The sequence below is a fragment of the Muscardinus avellanarius genome (assembly GCF_963383645.1).
Source record: "Muscardinus avellanarius genome assembly, chromosome: 14".
Taxonomy (NCBI): Eukaryota; Metazoa; Chordata; class Mammalia; order Rodentia; family Gliridae; genus Muscardinus; species Muscardinus avellanarius.
Genome location: NC_137800.1, coordinates 43,172,449 through 43,193,502, shown reverse-complemented (window position 1 = coordinate 43,193,502; position 21,054 = coordinate 43,172,449). Strand labels below are relative to the sequence as shown.

General features: G+C 40.2%; 1 protein-coding gene across 1 annotated transcript in view; it reads left to right on the top strand.

Annotated features, from left to right (window-relative positions):
* Positions 1-10,779: 10,779 nt before the first annotated feature.
* The window catches only part of TUSC3 (tumor suppressor candidate 3), a gene marked incomplete at its 3' end in the record, with an annotated part of 159,697 nt that continues 149,422 nt past the window's right edge, over positions 10,780-21,054 (top strand). Inside the window, exon 1 of the mRNA XM_080710637.1 lies at positions 10,780-10,962. Within this exon, the coding sequence (XP_080566763.1) occupies positions 10,825-10,962 (138 nt within the window). The 5' untranslated portion in view covers positions 10,780-10,824. The remainder of the gene's footprint in view (positions 10,963-21,054) is intronic.

The window sequence follows — 21,054 nt, the reverse complement described above, 5'->3', positions numbered from 1 at the left end:
GGCAGGGGTCAGGCGGGGCACGCCAGAGCACAGAAGAGCCGGGCCTGAGTCGCAGGACTCTGGACCCCAGGCAGAGTTGTGTGGAGCATGCTGGACCCCAGGGGAAACCGGGCCTGGGTCACAGTGCTACTGAGTGCCTGATCCCACAACCTCCTCAAACCACACATACTGTCTTCTTTTATTAGAAAAAAAAAAAAAAAAGGAAACAAAAAAGAAAAAAGAAAAATATCGAAGAGGGGTCAAGAAGGCCATGGTGGATACCAGTATACTGGAGATGCAGACAAAACTTATCCAAACAATCTGGAACTTTTGGAAAAATTTCCCGTGAAGGAGGACTGCTTCTTCTCTACAGTCTTAAGAATATTAAACATCACCTGTAAGGAGACAGTTTAGCGGAGACCTAGGAGAAAGGCAGTGTTGGAAGTGGTCTCTGTGATTGTGGGGGAGACTTGTATTCAGGAGAAGCAGAAATTGGATCCTACCAACCTTATTTATTGGAGAAATTACACAAACATCGAATGCTACCGTCGCACATGCTCAGGAACACTGGACAACATTCAGAAGGGAAAAAGAGCTTGGGAAAGATTTGAAATGGTGGAGTCAGTGGCAGTGGCAGTGGCCAGTTCCCAGGGGAGGCAGAGATCTGATGCATTACACCTGGAATCTTTGAAGTAATAACCCCAGAGGCAGAATGCTACAACTACACACCCTCAAGAACATGGGACAAATGGCTGGGCGAAGAGGGTGCTTGGATTGGAGCCTGCTGAGGGGTGAGGCCAGCGATGGATACAACAAAGCTGGGATTGGAGCCTGTCGTGAGACAAGGCCTATGCTGGAGCCTCCGAGGCCAAGATCAGAGCCTGCCGAGGGGTTAGACCAGTACTGGGGCCAGTGAGGCCAGGATTGGAGCCTGCCATGAGGCAAGGCTGGTGCTGGGGCCTCCGAGGCCAGGATCGGAGCCTGCTGAGGGGTTAGGCTGGTGCTGCCAGTGAGGCTGGGATCGGAGTCTGCCGTAAGGCAAGGCCAGTGCTGGGGCGAAGGCCGGGATCGGAGCCTGCTGAGGGGTTAGGCTGGTGCCGGGGCCAGCAAGGCCGGGATCGGAGCCTGCCATGAGGCAAGGCTGGTGATGGGTCCTCCAAGGCCGGGATCAGAGCCTGCTGTGGGGTTAGGCCGGTGCCGGGGCCAATGGCCGGCATCGGAGCCTTCTTTGAGGCAAAGCTGTTACTGAGGCCTCTGAGGGCAGGATCGGAGCCTGCCGAGGGGTTAGGCTGGTGCCAGGGCCAGTGAGGCCAGGATTGGACCCTGCCATGAGGCAAGGCTGGTGCTGAGGCCAGCGAGGCTGGGATTGGAGCCTGCCGTGAGGCAAGGCGGGCGCTGGGGCCTCCGAGGCTGGGACCGGAGCCTGCCAATGGTTAGGCCGGTGCTGGGGCCAGCGAGGCCGGGATTGGAACCTGCCATGAGGCAAGGCCAGTATGGGGTCTCCGAGGCTAGGAGAGGAGTCAGTCGAGGGGTTAGGCCGGTGCCAGGGTCAGTGAGGCTGGGACGGAGTCTGCCTTGAGGCTAAGCTGGTGCTGTGGCCTCCGAGGCTGGGATCGGAGCCAGCTGAGGGGTTAGGCCAGTGTTGGGGCCAGCGAGGCCAGAACTGGGGCCTCCCATTAGGCAAGGCCGCTGCTTGAGCCAGCAAGGTCTGGATCAGTCCACCGGGTAGCCAGGCCACAACTGGGGCTGTCAAAGTGGGATCAGTACTTGCAACGCGGCATGCACAGAGAAATATCGCAGAAAATAAAAACCAGATGCTTCTCCTAATCAGCAATAACTAGGAGGAAAGGGAAAGGGGCAACAGGAAGAGGTCGAGTTATAGAAAGGGCCCTATAGTGAAGCAATTAAGGTGACCAATCAGAGGGTATGAAATAGGGGAGGATGGAGCCTTTTTTAAAATGTACGAGGTACATAAACAAATGTATCAAAGTTAAGCACCAATCAAGCATGGGATCAGGGAGGGGGAGGGAATGGGATGGGGAGTGGATGAGGCCTGATTGGATGATGTGTGCTTGTATATCCTCTCAAGTCTTGTATTCCAATGTGATGTATGATTACAATGCACCAATAAAAATAAATTAAATTAAAAAAATAAAAAATCTGAATAATTGATTAATCAAAATTTCCCAGTTTTTTTTTTTTTTTTTTTTTTTTTTTGCAGTAGTGGGGATTGAACCCAGGGGCATTCTACCTCTGAGCTACACCCCCAGCCCTAATTTTTAAATCTTTATTTTATTTTGAAACAGGGTTTTACTAAGTTGCAAAGGGCCTCACTAAGTCGCTGAAGTTGGCCAGGAACCTGCCATCTTCCTGTCTCTGCCTCCCAAGTACTGGGATTAGAAGTGTGCACTACCAGACCCAGCTCAGAATTCCCTATTTTTAACCATGCCAGGTAACTGAAATTTACTTTAATTTGCACATTGACACACACTTTGAGCTGCTTCACTTATTATGAATAAAATATAGTTGTTATTGATTTAAAAGTTATTTCATTCATTATTAACCACTTTCTATGTGATGCTTGAATCCTTTTGAAACTTATTCTCAGTTGGAAAGACAATATATGCATTAACTGAGTTACTACTATTGAAAAAAGAAACTTCCAAATAATTGGACAAAATAAATCCTTCACTTAAAATGGCTTTTTTTTTTTTTTTCAGTCAGGCATGCTGGCGCATGCTTGTAATCCCTGTACTTGGGAGGCTGAGACAGGAGGATCGCAGGTTGAGGCCAGTCTCAGCAACTTAGCGAGATTCTCAGCAACCTAATAAAACCCTGTTTCCTAGAAAAAATTAAAGGGATGAGGGGTGTAGCTAAAAGGTAAAATGTTCCTGGGTTTAATCACCAATACTACAAACAATAACCCCTGTTGTTTTTTTTTTTTGGTGTTTTTCTTTGAATCGTGTATATACATTACCCTGTTCCTACCCTTATATTCATTTACATCTACTTTTTTTAATGAATGAAATGATTTGTTGGAATAAAATCAATGTAGATTAAATATTTTAACTAATAAAATGGTACATAAAATTAGAGGTTCCTGGTAAGTTTTGGTTTTAGCAGAAAGAAATATTCTTTGACATATTTTCATAACATATTTGTCCCCTGAACAGATAATAAACTCCTGTAGGCAAAAAACAAATGGATTTTTCACAATAATCTGCCAATAAAATGAGGTAACTGACTATATTTACAATTACATAATTAATTCAATTTTTGTTTGTTAATACTCAGTCTTGCTCATACTCAATACTCAGCTCAGCATCTGTGGTGTGAGGAAAAATATTCATCATTTCTTTCCTTGAAAATGACAAGGTTAAAAATGAACATTTACTCAGTGAAATAAAATTATTGGCATGTAAGTTATGACCTCATTTGGTGAGTGTAGAAAATAAATTGAGAAGAATGCCATGTATTTGGAGATTCAGTATATAGTTCATTCATTTTAAAGTTTGATTCAAACTTCATATATAATTTAAAAGACAGGATAATTGAAAGGAAGTCAAAATATGTTGAATTGGTCATTTGTACGCAAATAAATTATAGCATTTTTTTAAACCAAGGACCCACAAATCAAACTACACTGTTAAGTATTCTGAAGCAAACTCCCATCCAGCCCAGCCCAGGCAATTTGTTTGGCATTATAAGGATAGAAAAATTATCTCTGCTGCTCACCTGGCTTCACAGTTTCCTTTCCAATGTTTTCCTGGCTCAGAGAACCTTTCTTCAATTATTTCAAGAATCTCAGAGATACTCTGTACATGCTCCTGTGACCCTCTTGGATTCCTTTCTCTTTTTAAAAAATTGCTTACAAGTTGCTTAAATTAAATAGCTTCAATCATTTGTCTGCATCCCTACTTTCCCTCTATATAATTTCATTAAGATAAAGTGAGTTTTCTTAGCAAATCTAGGAAAACTCTGGATGTGTCCTACCAAAAAGAACCCAGATGTTGTGCTTTGACATCAGAACATCTGATAGATCAGAATTCAAGGAAATAATTTCCTTCACATTTCTCTCCTTAGTTTTCTTCCTTGCTTGAAGTTACTAACCAATGTAGGGTTCTTTGAAATAGTATTTCTTAGCCCTAACCTATGCTCCGCTGGCCTTTCCAGACACATGGAACATGCTGAACAAATAGGCGCAATGCTGTTTGCTTGAGATAACCAGATGTTCAACATCACCGAATAACATGCTGGGCTTTGTTTCCAAAAACATCCCAAACATAAACACAGGTTTGAAGCCAATTGCACAGGTGCTTGCTCTTTAGTACTGTAATTCATTTGGTAAACCATTTTCTAGGCTATTCCTTAATACTGTGCCTTAAATATGAATTTATATTGGCCTTCATAGAAGTCCTAAGGCAGAAATCAAACAACAATAAAAAGATCACATGCAAAATTATTTTGTATATGTTACTAAATTACATAAAGGAAGAACATGTTTTACTTTGGTAGTGTGAGATTTGGCATTAGGTTGAGGCTTAATGATACTACTGAAAATAATTTAATTGCTGTTGATTACATAGAAATAGTACTTTGAGATTTCAGTTATACAGTTTAAAAATAACAGAATGGAATTCATCATAATGTACAAAATCATTTTTACTTTAGAATATTTTGAGAAAATTCTCATTATAGGAAACTTGTTTTAAATAGCCAACTGTTTAAAAAATTATGACATTACTTAGACATACTGTCTAAAATTATATTTAGGAAAATGAGAAAAGGCAGGTAGGATTAAATATTGATCCCTAATATTCTCAGCAATTACTTTTCAAACTGTGTTTGGAGTTTAGAGGTTTTACCCCTTATAATTTCTTTTGTATACACATGTTGGTATCTATATAATAATTTTTAGGACAAAAAGGTTTTATGCTCCGATGTGACATCATACACAGTACTAGGAATGTGGGGTCCAAGTCTCTGCTCATGTCCCTCCTCCCTTGGATTCCACTGTTCACACAGCAGCTGAAGGGACACTGATGCACCACTGTTCCACTCATTTCTCTAATGCAAACGCGTTCAAGTTCTGTGCATGTTTCTTAGAGCAGGATATTTCTTTCTTGCCCTCCCTCCTGCATTCATTCTAGCGTCTGGCACAGTGGAGGACTTGGTGTCAGAAATTTAGTTTAATATATGTTGAGTACCTACTGACATAACAGAAGTTAATATGTAGCATTTATAGATGTTAGATGCTGTTTTAAATATTTTACATCTATTTGCTTATTTCTTCTTCATAGTTCATTACTATGCTCCATATATATATAACCCTGAGACACAGAGATGCAAAACAATCTGCTTAAGGTCACACAGCGAGGAAGAGACAAAACAGGTATTCCAGCTCCAGAACTCCTGTTCCCAAGCACTGTACTGTGATTGGTGAGGAGGGAAACAAAGATTAAAAAACAAAAAAACAAAAAAACAGCCCCTGCTGGCATAATGGCGCATGCCTATGATCCCAGTACTTGGGAGGCTGAGATAGGAGGATCATAGATTCAAGGCCAGCTTCAGCAACTTAGCAGGACCCTGTTTCAAAATAAAAAATCAAAAGTGCTGGTGATGTAGCTCAGAGAATGTCCCTGGGTTGAGTTCCCAGTACCAAAAAGAAATAAACCCAACAAACAAACAAAACAACACAGTGCCTGTCCTCAAACAGTTTTTTATAGATCAGGAAGGAAACTAACATTTTTTCAATGTAATGGTAAATGTCTCTGTAATGATGGCTTTAGCAAATATTTATGCAGGGTGTATCTAAACTTTGTAATTTTCCTTTTACTTATATTGTTTCTCACAAGAGTCTCATGATTTTTCTAAATGTAGAAATAAAGGTAATTTTGCCCAATGTGGGAAAGATTAATCCATTGCCTGGCTCTATCAGCTTAGAGCTGGCCTGGCTCCCAAAACAGACTACTGAAAAGTCTCTTAGAATGCCGACATCGGACAAGGCCCCTCTGCGACTGTGACAGAGCAGGGCAGATATCAGTACTCTCCACCATCTTGTTGGAGATACACAAATCAAGAGCACTATGACAAAATATGACCTATCCTCACTCTCTTGGCTAATACAACGTGACTTCTCCTTATGATCAATTGTAGTTTTAGTGTCTCTTTGTTCTTTCCACCTAGACAAAGATCACTAAGATCTCTGCCATAGAATCTCCCATTTTTGACAGCTTCTAACCGCCACAAACCAGACTTTCTTTAATCCTCCTGGAAACCTTCTGTAGATGTCCGAATCCTACAAGAGGCCTCATCTAACTTTCTCTTTTTGAGACTTCCCACAGTCCCTCATGGTGTGCTGCCTTCCTTGCTACAATGAAGCAATAAACCAAACTTATTTTGAGTTCCCGTGTGTTCCTGGTGGACTTTGGCTGGAGGTTATTAACAGAAATGAAGGCAGCAAGGATCAGCTGCGACAACAGCAGGCACCTGTGGTGTGTGTGGCTGGAGGAGGTGAGGACCTGGGTCTTGAGAACCATTCTTTCTGTTTCCCCTTGGGTATGAGCCAGGCACCATCCTCTGCCACCATGTTCCTGCCTTGAAGACAGCCAACCATGAATTGAACCTCTGAAACTGTAAGCTAAATAAATATTTCCTCCTCCAAGTTGTTCTTGTTAGGTATTTTTGTTACAACCACAAAGAAAGCTGACTAATATAGAGGTCGACCTGAAAAGTCCATCTTTGAGCAAGTGCTGAAAAAGAAGAGTTCAGAAAATATCATTATACTGGTGTTTGTCAGATAATGTTTCCTAGGGCCAACATTTCAAAATCCTTAGAAGGAATTCCCCTTTAGTCTTGTGAGAAATGATTTAGTTATAGCTCTCTAGAGTCAGCTCCCCCCCCCCCACCACGGTCCCTGATCATTATCAGTCTTTGCCCAAGTTGTAGAGACACAAGATTGAGCAAACATGAATTTATGGACCCTTAGAATTCTTGTAGGGTCTTCTCAATCAAAAGCTATACCTCTTTTAGGCCAAATATTGGTTTCCCTTGTTTTCTGAATATAAAGTATACTTACCCTCTGATTTGTGGCATTCCCATAGAAATTTAGAATTGTAGTGACTGAAAGAAACTTTGACATTGGCAAAAAAAACCAAAACAAAAACATAAAGCACACACTATTTCAGACAGTGTGGATACAAAGCCCCTGTCCTATGACATCTACATACTAATTGGGAGACTAGAAAAAACATAAATAGCACAATGTTAGGTAGTAATAGTATGAGTACTATATAACGTTAAAGTGTGAGTAAAAGGTAATTATTTTTTTTTAGATATGGTCATTTGAGAGATTAGGAGAGATTAGGAGATGACATTTAGAGATGGGGTCTCAGCTTGAATAAAAGAGAAAAATCTTTCAAGGTGAAAGGGTTACAACCCAGAAAGCAGCAATGCAAAGTCTAGAAGCAGAGGAAAATCAAAACAGATAGCCTTGCTGGAGCACAGCAAGAAAGCAAAGGAAAAACAGACAATAAAGTTGGAAAGGAGCCCGATGCAAGGTAATGAGAGGTCCTGAGGGCACAGAAGACTTAGCTCTTTCCAGTGGGGATAGAGAAAATACTTTGTACTGATGTATGTTTAAAAAGGATCACTCTGGCTGCTTTACTGAGAATCGAATGCAGGAAGGCAGAATCAAAGAATTTTGGATTATGTTCCTAGAGAGGATGCTAAGATTATAAATAAGGAAAAGAAGATCAACTAAAAATGATCTAGCCTTTATTACTAAGATGTTGTGTGGTGGGGGAAATTGGAAACTGAATGCAGATGGCAGTATAGTTGGAGATAATAAGGAAAGCGGATTGCAGCTTTGAGGCTCTGCGAATTGCTGACTGGGATGGTGGTACCAATGATAACAATAAGTGAATTAGGCCAATTTTTTTGGGGAAAAGTGAAGACGAAGGATTTTGATTACATTGAATATATGTAGATGTTGATATAGACTGTAAATTTATTCTTGTCTCCAAGTAGCCAAAATTTGGGGCAATTTTCACAGGTCTTGAAGTAAAGACAAGGGACTCTACTTAGGGAGTGTTGAAATGAGGCCGGTGGGTGGCACATGCCTACAGTCGGTACTTGAGAGGCTGTGACGGGAGGATCACAGGTTTTAGGCCAGCCTCATCAAGTTAGGGAAACTTGAGCAACTTAGTGAGACCCTATCTCACTAAAGGGAAGGGACTGTGGATGTAGCTCAGAGGTACAATGCCCCAAGCTTCAATCCTAGCACTCCCCTACCCTGCCAAAAAAAAAAAAAAAAAAAAAAAAGGCAAAACAAGGAGAAGGATATTAACCAGGAGTTGTTCCCAGACACAAGAACTCTAATGTAAACACACTCTAACTTGGAAACATTTCTCCTATAATGAATTTGAGAAACAACTACAGCAAATGAGCTTCAGCCAATCACAAACAGCCAATCAGCGGATTGTTTATGCAACCAGGGACCTCCCATCAGACCGTACTGACATTGGCCAAATGCCTATCACATCATGCCTCCAAAAGGTATGGCAAGTAATTCCCTCACTTTGCTTATAAAAACTGCCTGCCTACCTGCTGGGGCTGAGCTTTCTGAATCCCTTCTGCCTCTCAGTGCTGCCAGATTTATGAATATTTTTTTCTCAGATAAGCTCTGTTCATTTTAATTTAAAGGTTTTCTTTTAATAGGAGTGATAAATAAGCAAAATACGCACATAATAGAAATCCAAAGCTTGGGACACAGAGTTACCTGTAAACTTTTAAAACAGTGGTATAGCATAAGTTTGACTATAGAGCTACACTGTGCACATTCTAATCTTTGGCTCCAACCTTTTCTAGATATACTGGGTAATCTCCAAATGGGTCTTTTAGACTTTAATTTCTTTATATGAAAATTGTTATACTAGCACTTCCCTGAAAAGGTGGTTGTGGAGCAAACATTCTTAATTTGGAGTCCAAAAATTCTAAGTATCTGTGAACTTAGTACTGAAAAATTGTAACCCTATTTCTATTGATAGTTCACAAAATTGTTTCCTTCCTTTATAAAAGCAGGTAACAAACTATAATATTAGCAGTACCTGTGGCTTTGTTTTCTATAGAAACTACAGATATTTTAACCACTACAGTGGTTTGAGGATGTCATGAAGTATTGTGATCCCCACTATTTCTTTTTTGTGTGTGTGGGTCTGGGGAGGGAACCCAGAGGCATGTGACCTCCGAGCAATACCCCCTGCCCAATTTTTAATTTTGAAACAGGGTCTCACTGAGTTGCAGATTGCCTCACTAGCTGAGGCTGTCTGCGAACCATGATCCTCAGGTCTCAGCCTTCCAAATGCTGGTATTAGAAGCGTGCACCACCACGCCCGGCAGGATCCCCACTATTTCAAAATTACCAAATTTGTTAGAACTGTCATTGAATTGCAGAAATTATATATATTCCCTATGCTACTTGGTTTAGTAATATTCCTAAAATTTTGTGTCTCTTGTTCAACTATAATCACTCTGGGATGTCTGAATGCTTACAAAATCTCACATTTATATTGCTGTCCAGTAGCCGCAAAATACAAATGTTCATTAGTCAATATGAAAAAGGTGAATTGTTTTATTTTTATAGTATTTATCATTGATTCATTGGTAATTCCATGTATTTGATTTCATGCTTTTAAAAATACTATTTAAACCAGGTGTGGTGGTGCACCTTTGTAATCCCAGCATTTAGGAAGCTGAGACCCGAGGATCGCGGTTAGCGGACAGCCTCAGCTACTAGTGAGGCACTCTGTAACTTGGTGATACCCTGTTTTAAAAAAAAGAATAAAATATAGGACAAGAGGTGTAGCTTAGAGGTCGAATGCTCCTGGGTTCCATCCCCAGACCCACAAAAATAAATGAATAAAAAAAATAAAAATACTATTTAAGATGCAGGCTAGAGTTCACCTTTATTAAAGGTATTCATGGAACAAGTGAAAAGAACCCTTGAAGTGGAGGACTAAAATAAGTACACATGAGACATCAGAATAGCACTTGGTTCATATGAAATGTTTGATGACAAATTCTCCTTTTGTTCTTAATATATTCAGAGAACAGGAATTTCTTTAGTTCGATTTATTCTTGCTCTGAAAGCCACCAGAACAGTGGTCATTACACTCGGACTCCACACCTAGTGAATGAACATGATCGAGGACTACATTGCAGGCCCCTCAGTTGGGGGTGGAAGAACCAGCTGTGAAGTTGCATGGCGGCTTCTATGCATCTGGGATGGTCTAGAGTATATTAGGACAATTCAGAAGATTCAGGAGGGGGCCCAGTTGTGCTCCTAGACTTGCTCTAATGTAAACGGAGGCTTCAGGAGTCTAGGGAGCAGGTTCCTATTCTTCAAGGCTCTTCAATATCCAATCAGGCAATCAGATCTAAGGCTCCAGGTAAAGTGTAGGACGACCAGGTCCCTTCTATATAATGGTTTCAGACCTGGCAGCTTCAGATTTCAGTATAGGAGTAGCAAATCGCGCCTCCCCACTCGTGCTCTGCTGGCGTGGTCTCAGGGAAAGCTCCAGTGGGGAGCACCGCGCAGGAGGATCACACCCTGGCCACGCCCACTTCCTGCCCATCCAGCCTTTCCCGCTCCCTCTCCCTGTGAACCGGATGCGCCGTCAGCCAGTCTCCTCCTCCGCGTCCCGGCCTCCTCCCCGCTCGGTCGCCAGCCGCAGCCGCCCCGGGGCCCAGGCGGGAGGCTCTGGGTGCTGGCCTGACAGGTGCGCGGCGCGGTAGGAGCTGGGCGCGCACGGCTACCGCGCGTGGAGGAGACACAGCCCTGCGGCCATGGGTGCCCGGGCCGCTCCTTCACGCCGGCGACAGACGGGGCGGCGGCTGCGGTACCTGCCCACCGGGAGCTTCCCCTTCCTGCTCCTGCTGCTGCTGCTCTGCATCCAGCTCGGGGGCGGACAGAAGAAAAAGGAGGTAGCGTGAATCGCTTTGATCCTCCGGGTGGGCCGGGCTGGACGCGTTGCCTGGATGCCTGGATGCCCCGCTGCGTTGCTAGGCAGCGGGCGCGGGCGATGGCGATGCTCCGGCGGCCTGGTTGGTCCCCCGTGGGCGGAGGCCTTGGGAGTGTCCCGGGGCCTGGGGGTCCTGGAGGCCGGGGGGGGGGGGGGGGAGTGTCCTTCGGCCTGCAGCCTGGGAGCCGGTGTAGCCCAGGCCTGCCCTGAAGGCTAGGACACGTCCACCAGCCCTGAGTCCCTGCACCTCCCGCCTTCAGTCCCGGGGCACTTTGAACCTCACCTGTAATAGGCTGAGCTTTCTGTTTTTGTGTCTCTAAAAGGAGCGTGGTGGTCATGAATACCCGTGAGAAGTATTTATAAAGCTATATGAACTATTTACCCCCCCCCCCTTTTTTTTTACTCTGATTTTTTTTTTCTTTTTGGTGGTACTGGGGTGGAACCCAGGGGCTTTTCTACCTCCAGGCTATACTCCCAGACCTATTTTATACTTTATTTGGAAACAGGGTCTTACTAAGTTGTTGAGAGCCTCACAAATTGAGGCTGGCTTCGACCTGTGTGATCCTCCTGTCTCAGCCTCCCAAGCACTGGGATTACAAGCATGTGCCAGCACGCCTAGCTTACTCTGATTTTTTATCTACATTTATTTCAAGAGGCATACTGCGAGTGTTTTTTTTTTTTTTTAAGTGATTTTGTATTCTTAATTGTAGCTTCTTTTGGCTTGTTCTTGTTTTTGGTAAAGGGAATTGAGCCAGGGGCTTTCTACCTCTGAGTTACACCCCTATGCCTTTTTATTTATTTATTTTGTTTTGAATCGGTTTTGCTAAGGACCTTGCTTAGATTTAGAGGCTGGCCTCTCTAACCCACAATTCTTTTGCCTCAGCTTCCAAAGTACTGGGATTACAGGTGTCCACCAACACACTTGGCTTAATTATAGCTTTTAAAATTTGTATTAAACTCTGTATTACTATGAGAATAATCACATTTTTGTTGTGCAAATTTATTTGTGAAGTTTAGATCATCTGACTTCAATCTTAGTCCACCATTAACTTTGAGGAGGCTTGAAATTTGAAGAGACTGTATTTATTTATTTTTATTTATTTATTTATTTGTACTAGGGGTGGAACTTGGGCTTTCTATCTCTAGGCTATACTCCCAGACCTATTTTATATTTTATTTTGAAACAGGGTCTCACTAAGTTGCTGAGAGCCTCACTAAGTACCTGAGGCTGGCTTCCAAACTGTACCATCCTACTGTCTCAGCCTCCCAAGCATGGGGTGAGACTGATGGTATTTAAAGTGGTTGTAGAGTTACTTGTGAATTCTGTCCTGGTCAGTAATGAGCATAGTTATAAGATAGTTTTTCCTGGTGAAATGATACAACTTATAAATGGCTCATAATCAGAATCAGATTTAAAATATTATCAGAACTTTCTTAATAGTTTGGGTAGAGAGAGTGTAAAGTTTCACATACAAAGTGGTTCTCATGAAATCTTTTTTCTCACTCTGCACTACATCCTATGTGTGTATATATTTAATTTATTTTTTATTTTTGTACTGGGGATTGAACTTGGAGGTATTCTACCTCTTAGTTATACTCTTAGTCCATTTTACTTTTTATTTTGCAACAGGTTCTTAAGTGGCCGAGAGCCTCACTAAGTTGCTGTGGCTGACCTCAAACCTGAGATACTCCTATCTCAGCCTCCCAACTACTGGAATTATAATGGTGTATCTGTGTCTGGCTTCTATTTCTATGTTTAATATTGACTTTTGTAAGGCCTTACAAAATTCTGGGTGGAGTTCTGATAAGACATTTAGAGAGATGTACTAGTGTTAAAACTGTATTACAAAAAGCAGAAAGTTTGACATAATCCTACTGTCTACTTATGCTTTTGTTTTCTGTCATTTTTGGGGAAAAAAAACACTCTCTCATTCCAGTGTCTTGAAATGTTTTATTGTAGTTTAATAAAATCGGGTCTTACATTTAAGCCTTTATTTATTTTGAGTTAATTCTGGTAACGGATGAGAGGTAGGGGTCTAGTTTCATTCTTCATATGGTGGGTATTTGTTTTTCTAACCCAAAAATGATTTGGCAGATATAAAAAAAGTATTTACACTGCTTAGACTTGACCACTTTGAGAATATAATTTATAAAATTAGACCATCTATTTCTTTATGAAGCTTATTCAAATAGATGAAGTTAGGCTAAAGTAATCTTAGGTCACAAGTAACATCAAACTATTTAACTTATGTGGATTAACAAAGTATGATTATAAGGTTCTTGTTCATTTTTGCTCAGACTGTTGCTCTTATAATCCCTACCACTAGCTGGGCATGGTGGTGCACACTTGTAATCCCAGCACTTGGGAGGCGGAGACAGGAGGATTGCACAGGTTTGAAGCCAGCGTCGCTGGTTTAAGAGACTCTGTTTCAAATTAAAAAAAAAAAAAAAGAAAAAAAAGGTGTCTTGGAGCATATCCCGGAGGTAGAAGGGTTTCCAGGAACCCCAGTACCAGTACCACCAAAAAAAAAAAAACAAAAAGAAAAGAAAAGAAAGAAAAAAAAAACTACCACTAAAGAAAGCACTCTCATCTATTTGCCAAAGCCAGAAATTTGAACAAATTTCACTCAACTCCAAACTTTGACCCATCTGTGATTTTTTTATCACCGCTTTCTACTTCTCAGCCAATGATATCCCCTGGTACTTCTCAGAAGTTGTCTTGAGGAATGATGTTAAAATACTGTTGGCCTGTAGGACAGTCTAAATTTCTTTGCATGCTACTTAGTGCTTTTCCTGTGTGAGCCTTTGCCTTCTCTGTTCTGTATCTTAACCATTCTTACCTGCTTTCTACCAGTGTTAGGCAAGTTGGCCTTTTCCCCCACTTTGGATGAGGTACTCCTCTGAACTCGTAAGTGTAGATCTCTGTGCTTATTTTTTATTGCCCTTACTTGCAATGTTGGCTATTGTCTATCATTCTCTTTGTTTCATAAGCCCTTTGAGGGGGATTGTTTTACTTTTGTCCCCTGTCCTCTACCATAGTGTCTTGCACTTGGTAAATGTGTAGTGAAGTTGCTTTTGTCAAGATATTTAATATATGTCTCAATTCCTTTATCTGAAAAATGAAGATAATCTGCTAGTCCCTACTATAGAGTTGGGCGCCATAAATGAGATGATAGGAAACTACTTAGAATAATGTCCGGAGCTTAGTAAATACTTAATAAATGTTAACTTTGGTGCTGATATTGGTGAGTGAATTTGGGGAATGTCAGTATGCATTGTTTGTCTTATTTTCTAAGTGAGTTTTTAGTAGCACACATTGCTTTTGCATTGCTAGATTTTAAAAATGTATTAGATACACATAATTTTTTTTCCCCTCAAGTACTTAGTTTTCCTTTTGACAAATTTTAGTACTGAAATGGTTCTTGCACCATATTTAGCCTTTTTGGCATGACCCTACATGATTTTGTACTGTGATGGTTGTAGGATCATTAGGATAGTCCTATTTCCTGTTCTGTTTGCCACTGATTTATTTGTTGTTTTTCTTGGGCCCCCACTTGAGATCTATGATACTTTAAAGAACTAGGGTTGGAATTTCTTCCTTTCTTGTGTCATTCTTTTTTTTTTTTTTTTTTCAATTTTACTGTTTGCTAGTGTTATGAGTGGAATTAGAGTGAGAAAAGCAGGTGATGTGAAGTCCAGCCCCATTATTTATCTTTGCAAATTTAGATTACAGTTTCCTTTTTCTTAGAAGGAATAGTAATAGTAACTTGCACATAGTTGTTTTGAAGATGAAATAAAATGCTAACTTACAAACTGGAAAGAGTTTTGTAGAAGTTCTGGAAAATAAAATGTGGATACTCATTTCTTTGGTGGGAACTCAATGTGTTCTTGGGCAAATCTCTTCACCTTTTGGAGCATTGGTTTCCTCTAGTGTAAAATGAGAGAATAGAATAAGATCCAAGATTTCTAAGCCTGGGGAAAAAAGGAAAAGTTTAGCATTGGCCCTCTGAAGTTATATACATTTTTTATTTGTTGCACAAATGCTTCCCCCCCGCTTGTGGTGTATCTGTGTTTTCTTAGATTCTAGAAATATTAGAAATTACAAGAGTAAATATTTGCTTAGATCCTTTCTAGATTTTAAGAGTATATAATATATAGTGATAAAATGATTTATGATAATTTCTTTATATATCAAAGCTAATTTTATATCTCAGAAGTTGACTTAGTAACAGCTCTGTTTTGATCTGATTGTAACTACCTAATAAAGAAGCCTAATTAATTTTCAACATTTAGAGTTACATGATCCTTAGGGAGTAACCAGAACTAAATTGGCTATGAAGGATTTAAGTTCTTATGAATTTAACAATTAAATTTACTCCAATTTAAGCCGGGTTTGGTGGCGGATGCTTGTAGTCCCAATACTTGGGAGGCTGAGACTGGAGCATTGCAGATTCGTGGCCAGCCTCAGCTACTTAGTGAGGACATTTACAACTTAGTGAGACCCTGTTTCAAAATAAAGAATAAAAACAGGGGGGTATAGCTCAGAGTTAGAGAGTTAGAATGCCACTGGCTTCAGTCCCCAGTACACACACAAAAGAACTTCAATATTTTCCTAATCTACTAATCTACAAAGCCACAAATGACAACAGTAAGCTATTTTTTGCACATTTCTGGAGTTTTCAAAGTATTTCATAGGTGATATAATCACAACACTTCATGACAGATAAAAAACTGAGAGAATAATTTGTCTAAGTATAATCATGACAACGTGTTCAAGGTACATTTTATAACATATTTTAAAGTTAAGAAAGAATGGGGTGGAGAATTGCTGTATATGTTTCCTTTATCTCTATTCCTTTTCCTTGCCAACTTACTTCTGTGAATTTGGATTATCTCTATAGCATTTCCTTAAATAGTTATACTCTTGTTCTTTTTATAAGGTTTTATTATGAAATTGTAATTAGATGATTTCAGGGAGCATTCTATACTGTGTTTTACTGATTTGTTACCAAAATCTAGTCTTAGTAAGTCTAGAGACTTTTTAAAAAAAATATGCATCTGTATAACCACAGCAGAAGCCTAAAGTAGATGGCCTTTTTAAGTTTTATGACTAATTGCTAATTTCTAAGTATTTTCTAAGTGTTTTTTATGTCATGTAGTTTCTGATGATTTTAATAGAAATATTATTGAAGAAAGCACTAAAAAATAAGAGTATTTGAGTACCATCTCCCTAAAATCTGGCATGTTACTGATCAAAGGGCTAAACTACTGAAATTTTTATAAAATTTGATATATCAGTCCTCTAACAAATATTGATTGGTGAATAATATACATTTGGCACTGTGCTAGATTTGAAAGTAGAGTGATAAATAAGACAGTCACCATTCCTAGTGTATCCTATAGCTGATAGCCCAAGGGGGATTGAGACAGGAAAGCAGGCTCTTATAGTGTGGGAAGTGCATAAACTATTGAGTGCTGTGGTAGTATATAGGAGTGAGCTGAAAACCAAAGAGATAACCATAGAAAGTAACCCAACAAAGAGACTGCACTCCAGTAAGAGTAAAGTAGCACTGGGAAAGGTTCAGAAGTGTGAAAAAGTGCAATGCATCTAGACAAATCAAAGTGGTTTAATATTGCTGAGCTCAGGAGAGGAGAGCAATGGGTTAAGGCTGGAATTGAAGCTAGACTCAAGTCCTAAAGAAACTTTGGTGATAAAGACTTGATCCTGATATCAGTAGGAGACTTGAAGGGTTTTATCTTAAGAGTCAACAAAATGAGGTTTTTATTTAGAAGGCTTGCTCTAACCATGATGGGGAGAAAGCTTTGATAGGGTTATAAGATTGAAGGAAGAGCAACAATCTTTTTTTTTTTTTTTTTTTTTTTTCCCCTGTGGTACTGGGGATAGAGCCCAGAGGTATTCTAACTCTGAGCTACACCCTCAGCCCTATTTTTTTGTCTTTATTTTGAAACAGGTTCTCACTAAGTTGTGGAGAGCCTCACTAAATACCTGAGGCTGGCTACGAACATTTGATCCTCCTGACTCAGCCTCTCAAGTACTGGGATTACAAGTGTGTGCCACCACACGTGGCTAACAATGTATTTATGAGGTTACTGCCAAACTGAAGGTGAGATGTAATGATGGCATGACATTGGTGTGGCAATAAGAATACAGAAAGATGGATGGATTCTAGAGGTGTTTGGGAGCCAGACTAAGCAGTACTTGGTAATTGGTTGTGTTGTGTGTGGGATGAGGAAAAGGAGATAAGAATGACTACTTTTTTTGGTAAAAGAAAATTGTATTTACTGAAATGGGAAATAGGAGAAAGAAGATAACATATTCACCATTGAGAATGTGTGAGATACAAGTGTGAAGACAAAACAGATGTTTGATAGGCAATGGAAAGTCTGGGTATGATTTGATCTGTCTTAAAGATATAATAGATTGGGGAATCATTATCATAGATGGGGACTGAATTCATGGTGTTGGAGAAAAATCACCTAGCCATAGTATATACAGTGAACACCAAGGCTGTAGTACAAAACCTTCAATGATGCTAGTATTTTGGTGTCTTACAGAAGATATGCTTTTAAAAGATACTAAGACTCTTCTTTGGATGTCACAGGAGGAAAGCATGTCAAGGTGAGATCACTGGTGACATGTGGCAGCTGTTGCGAGGTTCAAAACCATTGCATCTGTCCCTTGGATTTAGTAAGGATAGTCTTATTATAGTGGTGGGGGAGAAATTAGGATATAGTAGGAGAGAATGGGTTGTGAGGTAAGCAGATGGTAGCTGGAGAAGAGGTTGAAATGAAAGAAAGTAACTGACACTGAGGTGACTGAGAAGGTAAGAGGAAGGAATGGGAAGTGGCAAAGAGTTGGTGGAATTAGCCTTATGTAGGAATGTGATCCTTCTTAGTAATATTTACAAATATTTGGCTTTCTTCCATGTATATGGTAGTGTTTTAGTCCCCTGGAGCTGCTATAACAAAATACTGTAACTGTATAGATTCTAAGCAACAGAAATTTATTTCTCATGGTGTTTGAGGCAAGGGAGTCCAAGATCAAGGTGCCATCAGATTTGATTTGTGGTGAAGGCCATCTTCTCATAAGTGGAACCTTCTTGCTCTGTTTTCACATGGCGGAAGGGACAGGTAAGCTCTCTTGGACCTATGTTATAAATTAGAGCACTAATGCCATTCAAGAAGCTCTGCCCTCATGATTTAGTCATTTCTTCAAAGCCTACCTCTTAGTATCATTGGTGGTTAGGGTTCAACATGCAAAATTGAGGGAATAGAAATTAATTTAGAATGTAGCAGGTAGAATTATACTTTTCTGTTTTTTTTTTTTCCTTTGGTAGTAGGGATGGAACCCAGGGGCATTCTACCTCCGAGATATACTCCCAGCCCTATATTTTAGTCTTTTTTTTTTTTTTTTTGTTTGTTTTTTGAAACAGGGTGTAACTGAGTTGCAAAGGGTCTTTCTAAGAAGATGAGGCTGTCTGCGAACTGCTATCCTGGTCTCTGCCCGAATGCTGAGATTACAAGCGTGCGCCACCATGCTCGGCCAACTTTTTTTTGTTCTTTTGAATTTAGCATAGTCATATACTTAATAATATTAGCGAAATATGAGCAGATATATTGTGTGTCACTTCTAGGCAGAAGCTTGCCTTACCATATTCTTTCTTCCTCTATCATTGTGACTGGGATTGTTTGAGATTGTGGTTGGTTGATTAGCCTGGTTCTCTGAATAAGTGAGTTGAACAGTTCCCCTGCCAACCCATGAAAGAGGAGGTGTGTGTGTGTGTGTGTGTGTGTGTGTGTGTGTCTGTGTGTCTGTGTGTCTGTGTATTTATCCAGAGATGTGTAAGTTACTATAGTCTAACCTGTTTCTATTATTTCAATTACATTTTATTATTTCACACTGTAGTACAGTTTTAAATAGCAAGTGTAAGAATAGGTCATTTGACTTAGAAAACAATGAAGCATTGTTAAATCACTGGAGGGACCACTTAAATTTGGGGTTCTAGCAAAGAGATTAACAGAACACATAGAAGATGACATAGAAGATGTAAAGGCTTAGTTATCTTGAAATTTTTGCGTAGTATTTTTCCTTAATTAGGTGACAGTATAATCTTAAGGTGAGAAATTGTGAGGCAGTTATGGGTAACCTTCATTTTTCTCATCTTACATATCTCAGATCAATTTCCTCATATTAGGACATTCTTATGAATCAGATAAACCATTTCACATTTGCAGTATTTCATAACTGCATGGAATATTGCTTCTGTTTATATTATCTTGTAGAAATGGGCAACATCTGATCATTTATTCTAAGCAAACTTTTGTTTACAAGTATTAACTAGCTAAAGTTTTTATAGACCCTTTTAGTTGTAGGTCATCTTGTGAGATGTAGCCCAATAAGTATTCATAAAAATGTATAGGTTTCTGATAAGAATATAATAGTAGTGAGTGATTTTTTTTAATACAAATTATCAAAACTAGCATAGAGATAAAAATCCATTTTTAAATAAACCTTCACACCTAAAATACACTTGGAAAAAGAGCAGCATTAACACCAACTATGCAGGAACCTCTTAATTTCAGAGATTTTAGAGATAAAAACTCTTCCCAGCATTTTGTTATAAATGGGGATATCACTACAAACTACTGCATGATGTTAAGAACTGTAGTGATTTATTGACTACTCTTTTGTCATGGTTTTCTTCTGAAAGGTTATCATTTATAGATTTTGTATATAAAATGCCTTGTTCTAAAATAATATGTCTTGGAAGGAGTGGTATAGCTAATAAAACTGCTTTGCATTTATCTTTCTATGACACCTCTTAAGATGAATCATCTATGAGCATTAAAATATAGGATATGAATGCAAGGGTGGTTTGTGTTTATCTTAGTTTAAGATGCAAACATAACAAATTGTCACAAATTTATTGGCTTAAAATAACACCCAGGGTCGGGCGTGGTGGCGCACGCTTGTAATCCCTGCGCTTGGGAGGCAGAGACAGGATCGCGCAGGTTCGAAGCCAGTCTTGCTGGCTTAAGAGACCCTGTTTCCAAATAAAAAATATAGAAATAGGTCTGGGAGTGTAGCCTGGAGGTAGAAGGGTTCCATCCCCAGTACCACCACCAAAAAAACAAAAACAAAAACAAAAACAAAAAAAACCCCAAGAAAATCACCCAGGGCTGGGGTGTAGCTCAAAGGTAAAATGGCCCTGGGTTCTAGGTCTTATCTCAGTTTTTTTGTGTGAGAAGTCCTGGTATGGCATAGGTGGATTCTCTGCTCAGAGTCTTTAGGAGACTGAAATGAAGGTGTGCTTGGGCCACATTCTACTCTATATCTCTGGGTGCTTTTCTTCGCTCATTCACACTTTTGGCAGAATATAATTCATTGGGGTTGTAGGACCAAGGTTTTTTTTTTTTTTTCTTTTTTTTTTTTTCTGCCTGTGTTGCTCTCAGTTCTTTGCAGCCACTCTCAGATTTTAGCCACCTCTATATACAGTTCATAACATTTTTTTTTTTGCTTTCTTGTTGGCCAGAACGATGGCCTGTCTGACACTTCACCTTTTGAAATGCTTACCCGAGAGCACCCTCCTGGTGGCACATGCTTGTAATCCCGGAGCTTGGGAGGCGGAGACAGGATTGCTCTGGTTCGAAGTCAGCTTTGCTGGCTTAAGAGACCCTATTTCCAAATAAAGAATATATAAGTAGGTCTGGGAGTGTAACCTGGAGGTAGAAGGGTTTCCAGGAACCCCAATACCACACACACACACACACACAAAATGCTCACCTGAGCCAGCCGTGGTGACACACACTTGTAATCCCAGTACTTGGAGGCTGAGACAGGAGGATTCCAGGTTTGTGGCCAGCCTCAGCTACTTAGGCCCTTTGAAACTTAGTGAGACCCTGTTTCCAAATAAAGAATAAAAATAGTAAAAGTAAGTAAATAATAAAAAAAATAAAGAATAGCCGGGCATGGTGGTGCATGCTTATAATCCCCGTGCTTGGGAGGCCTAGACCGGAGGATCCCACAGGTTCT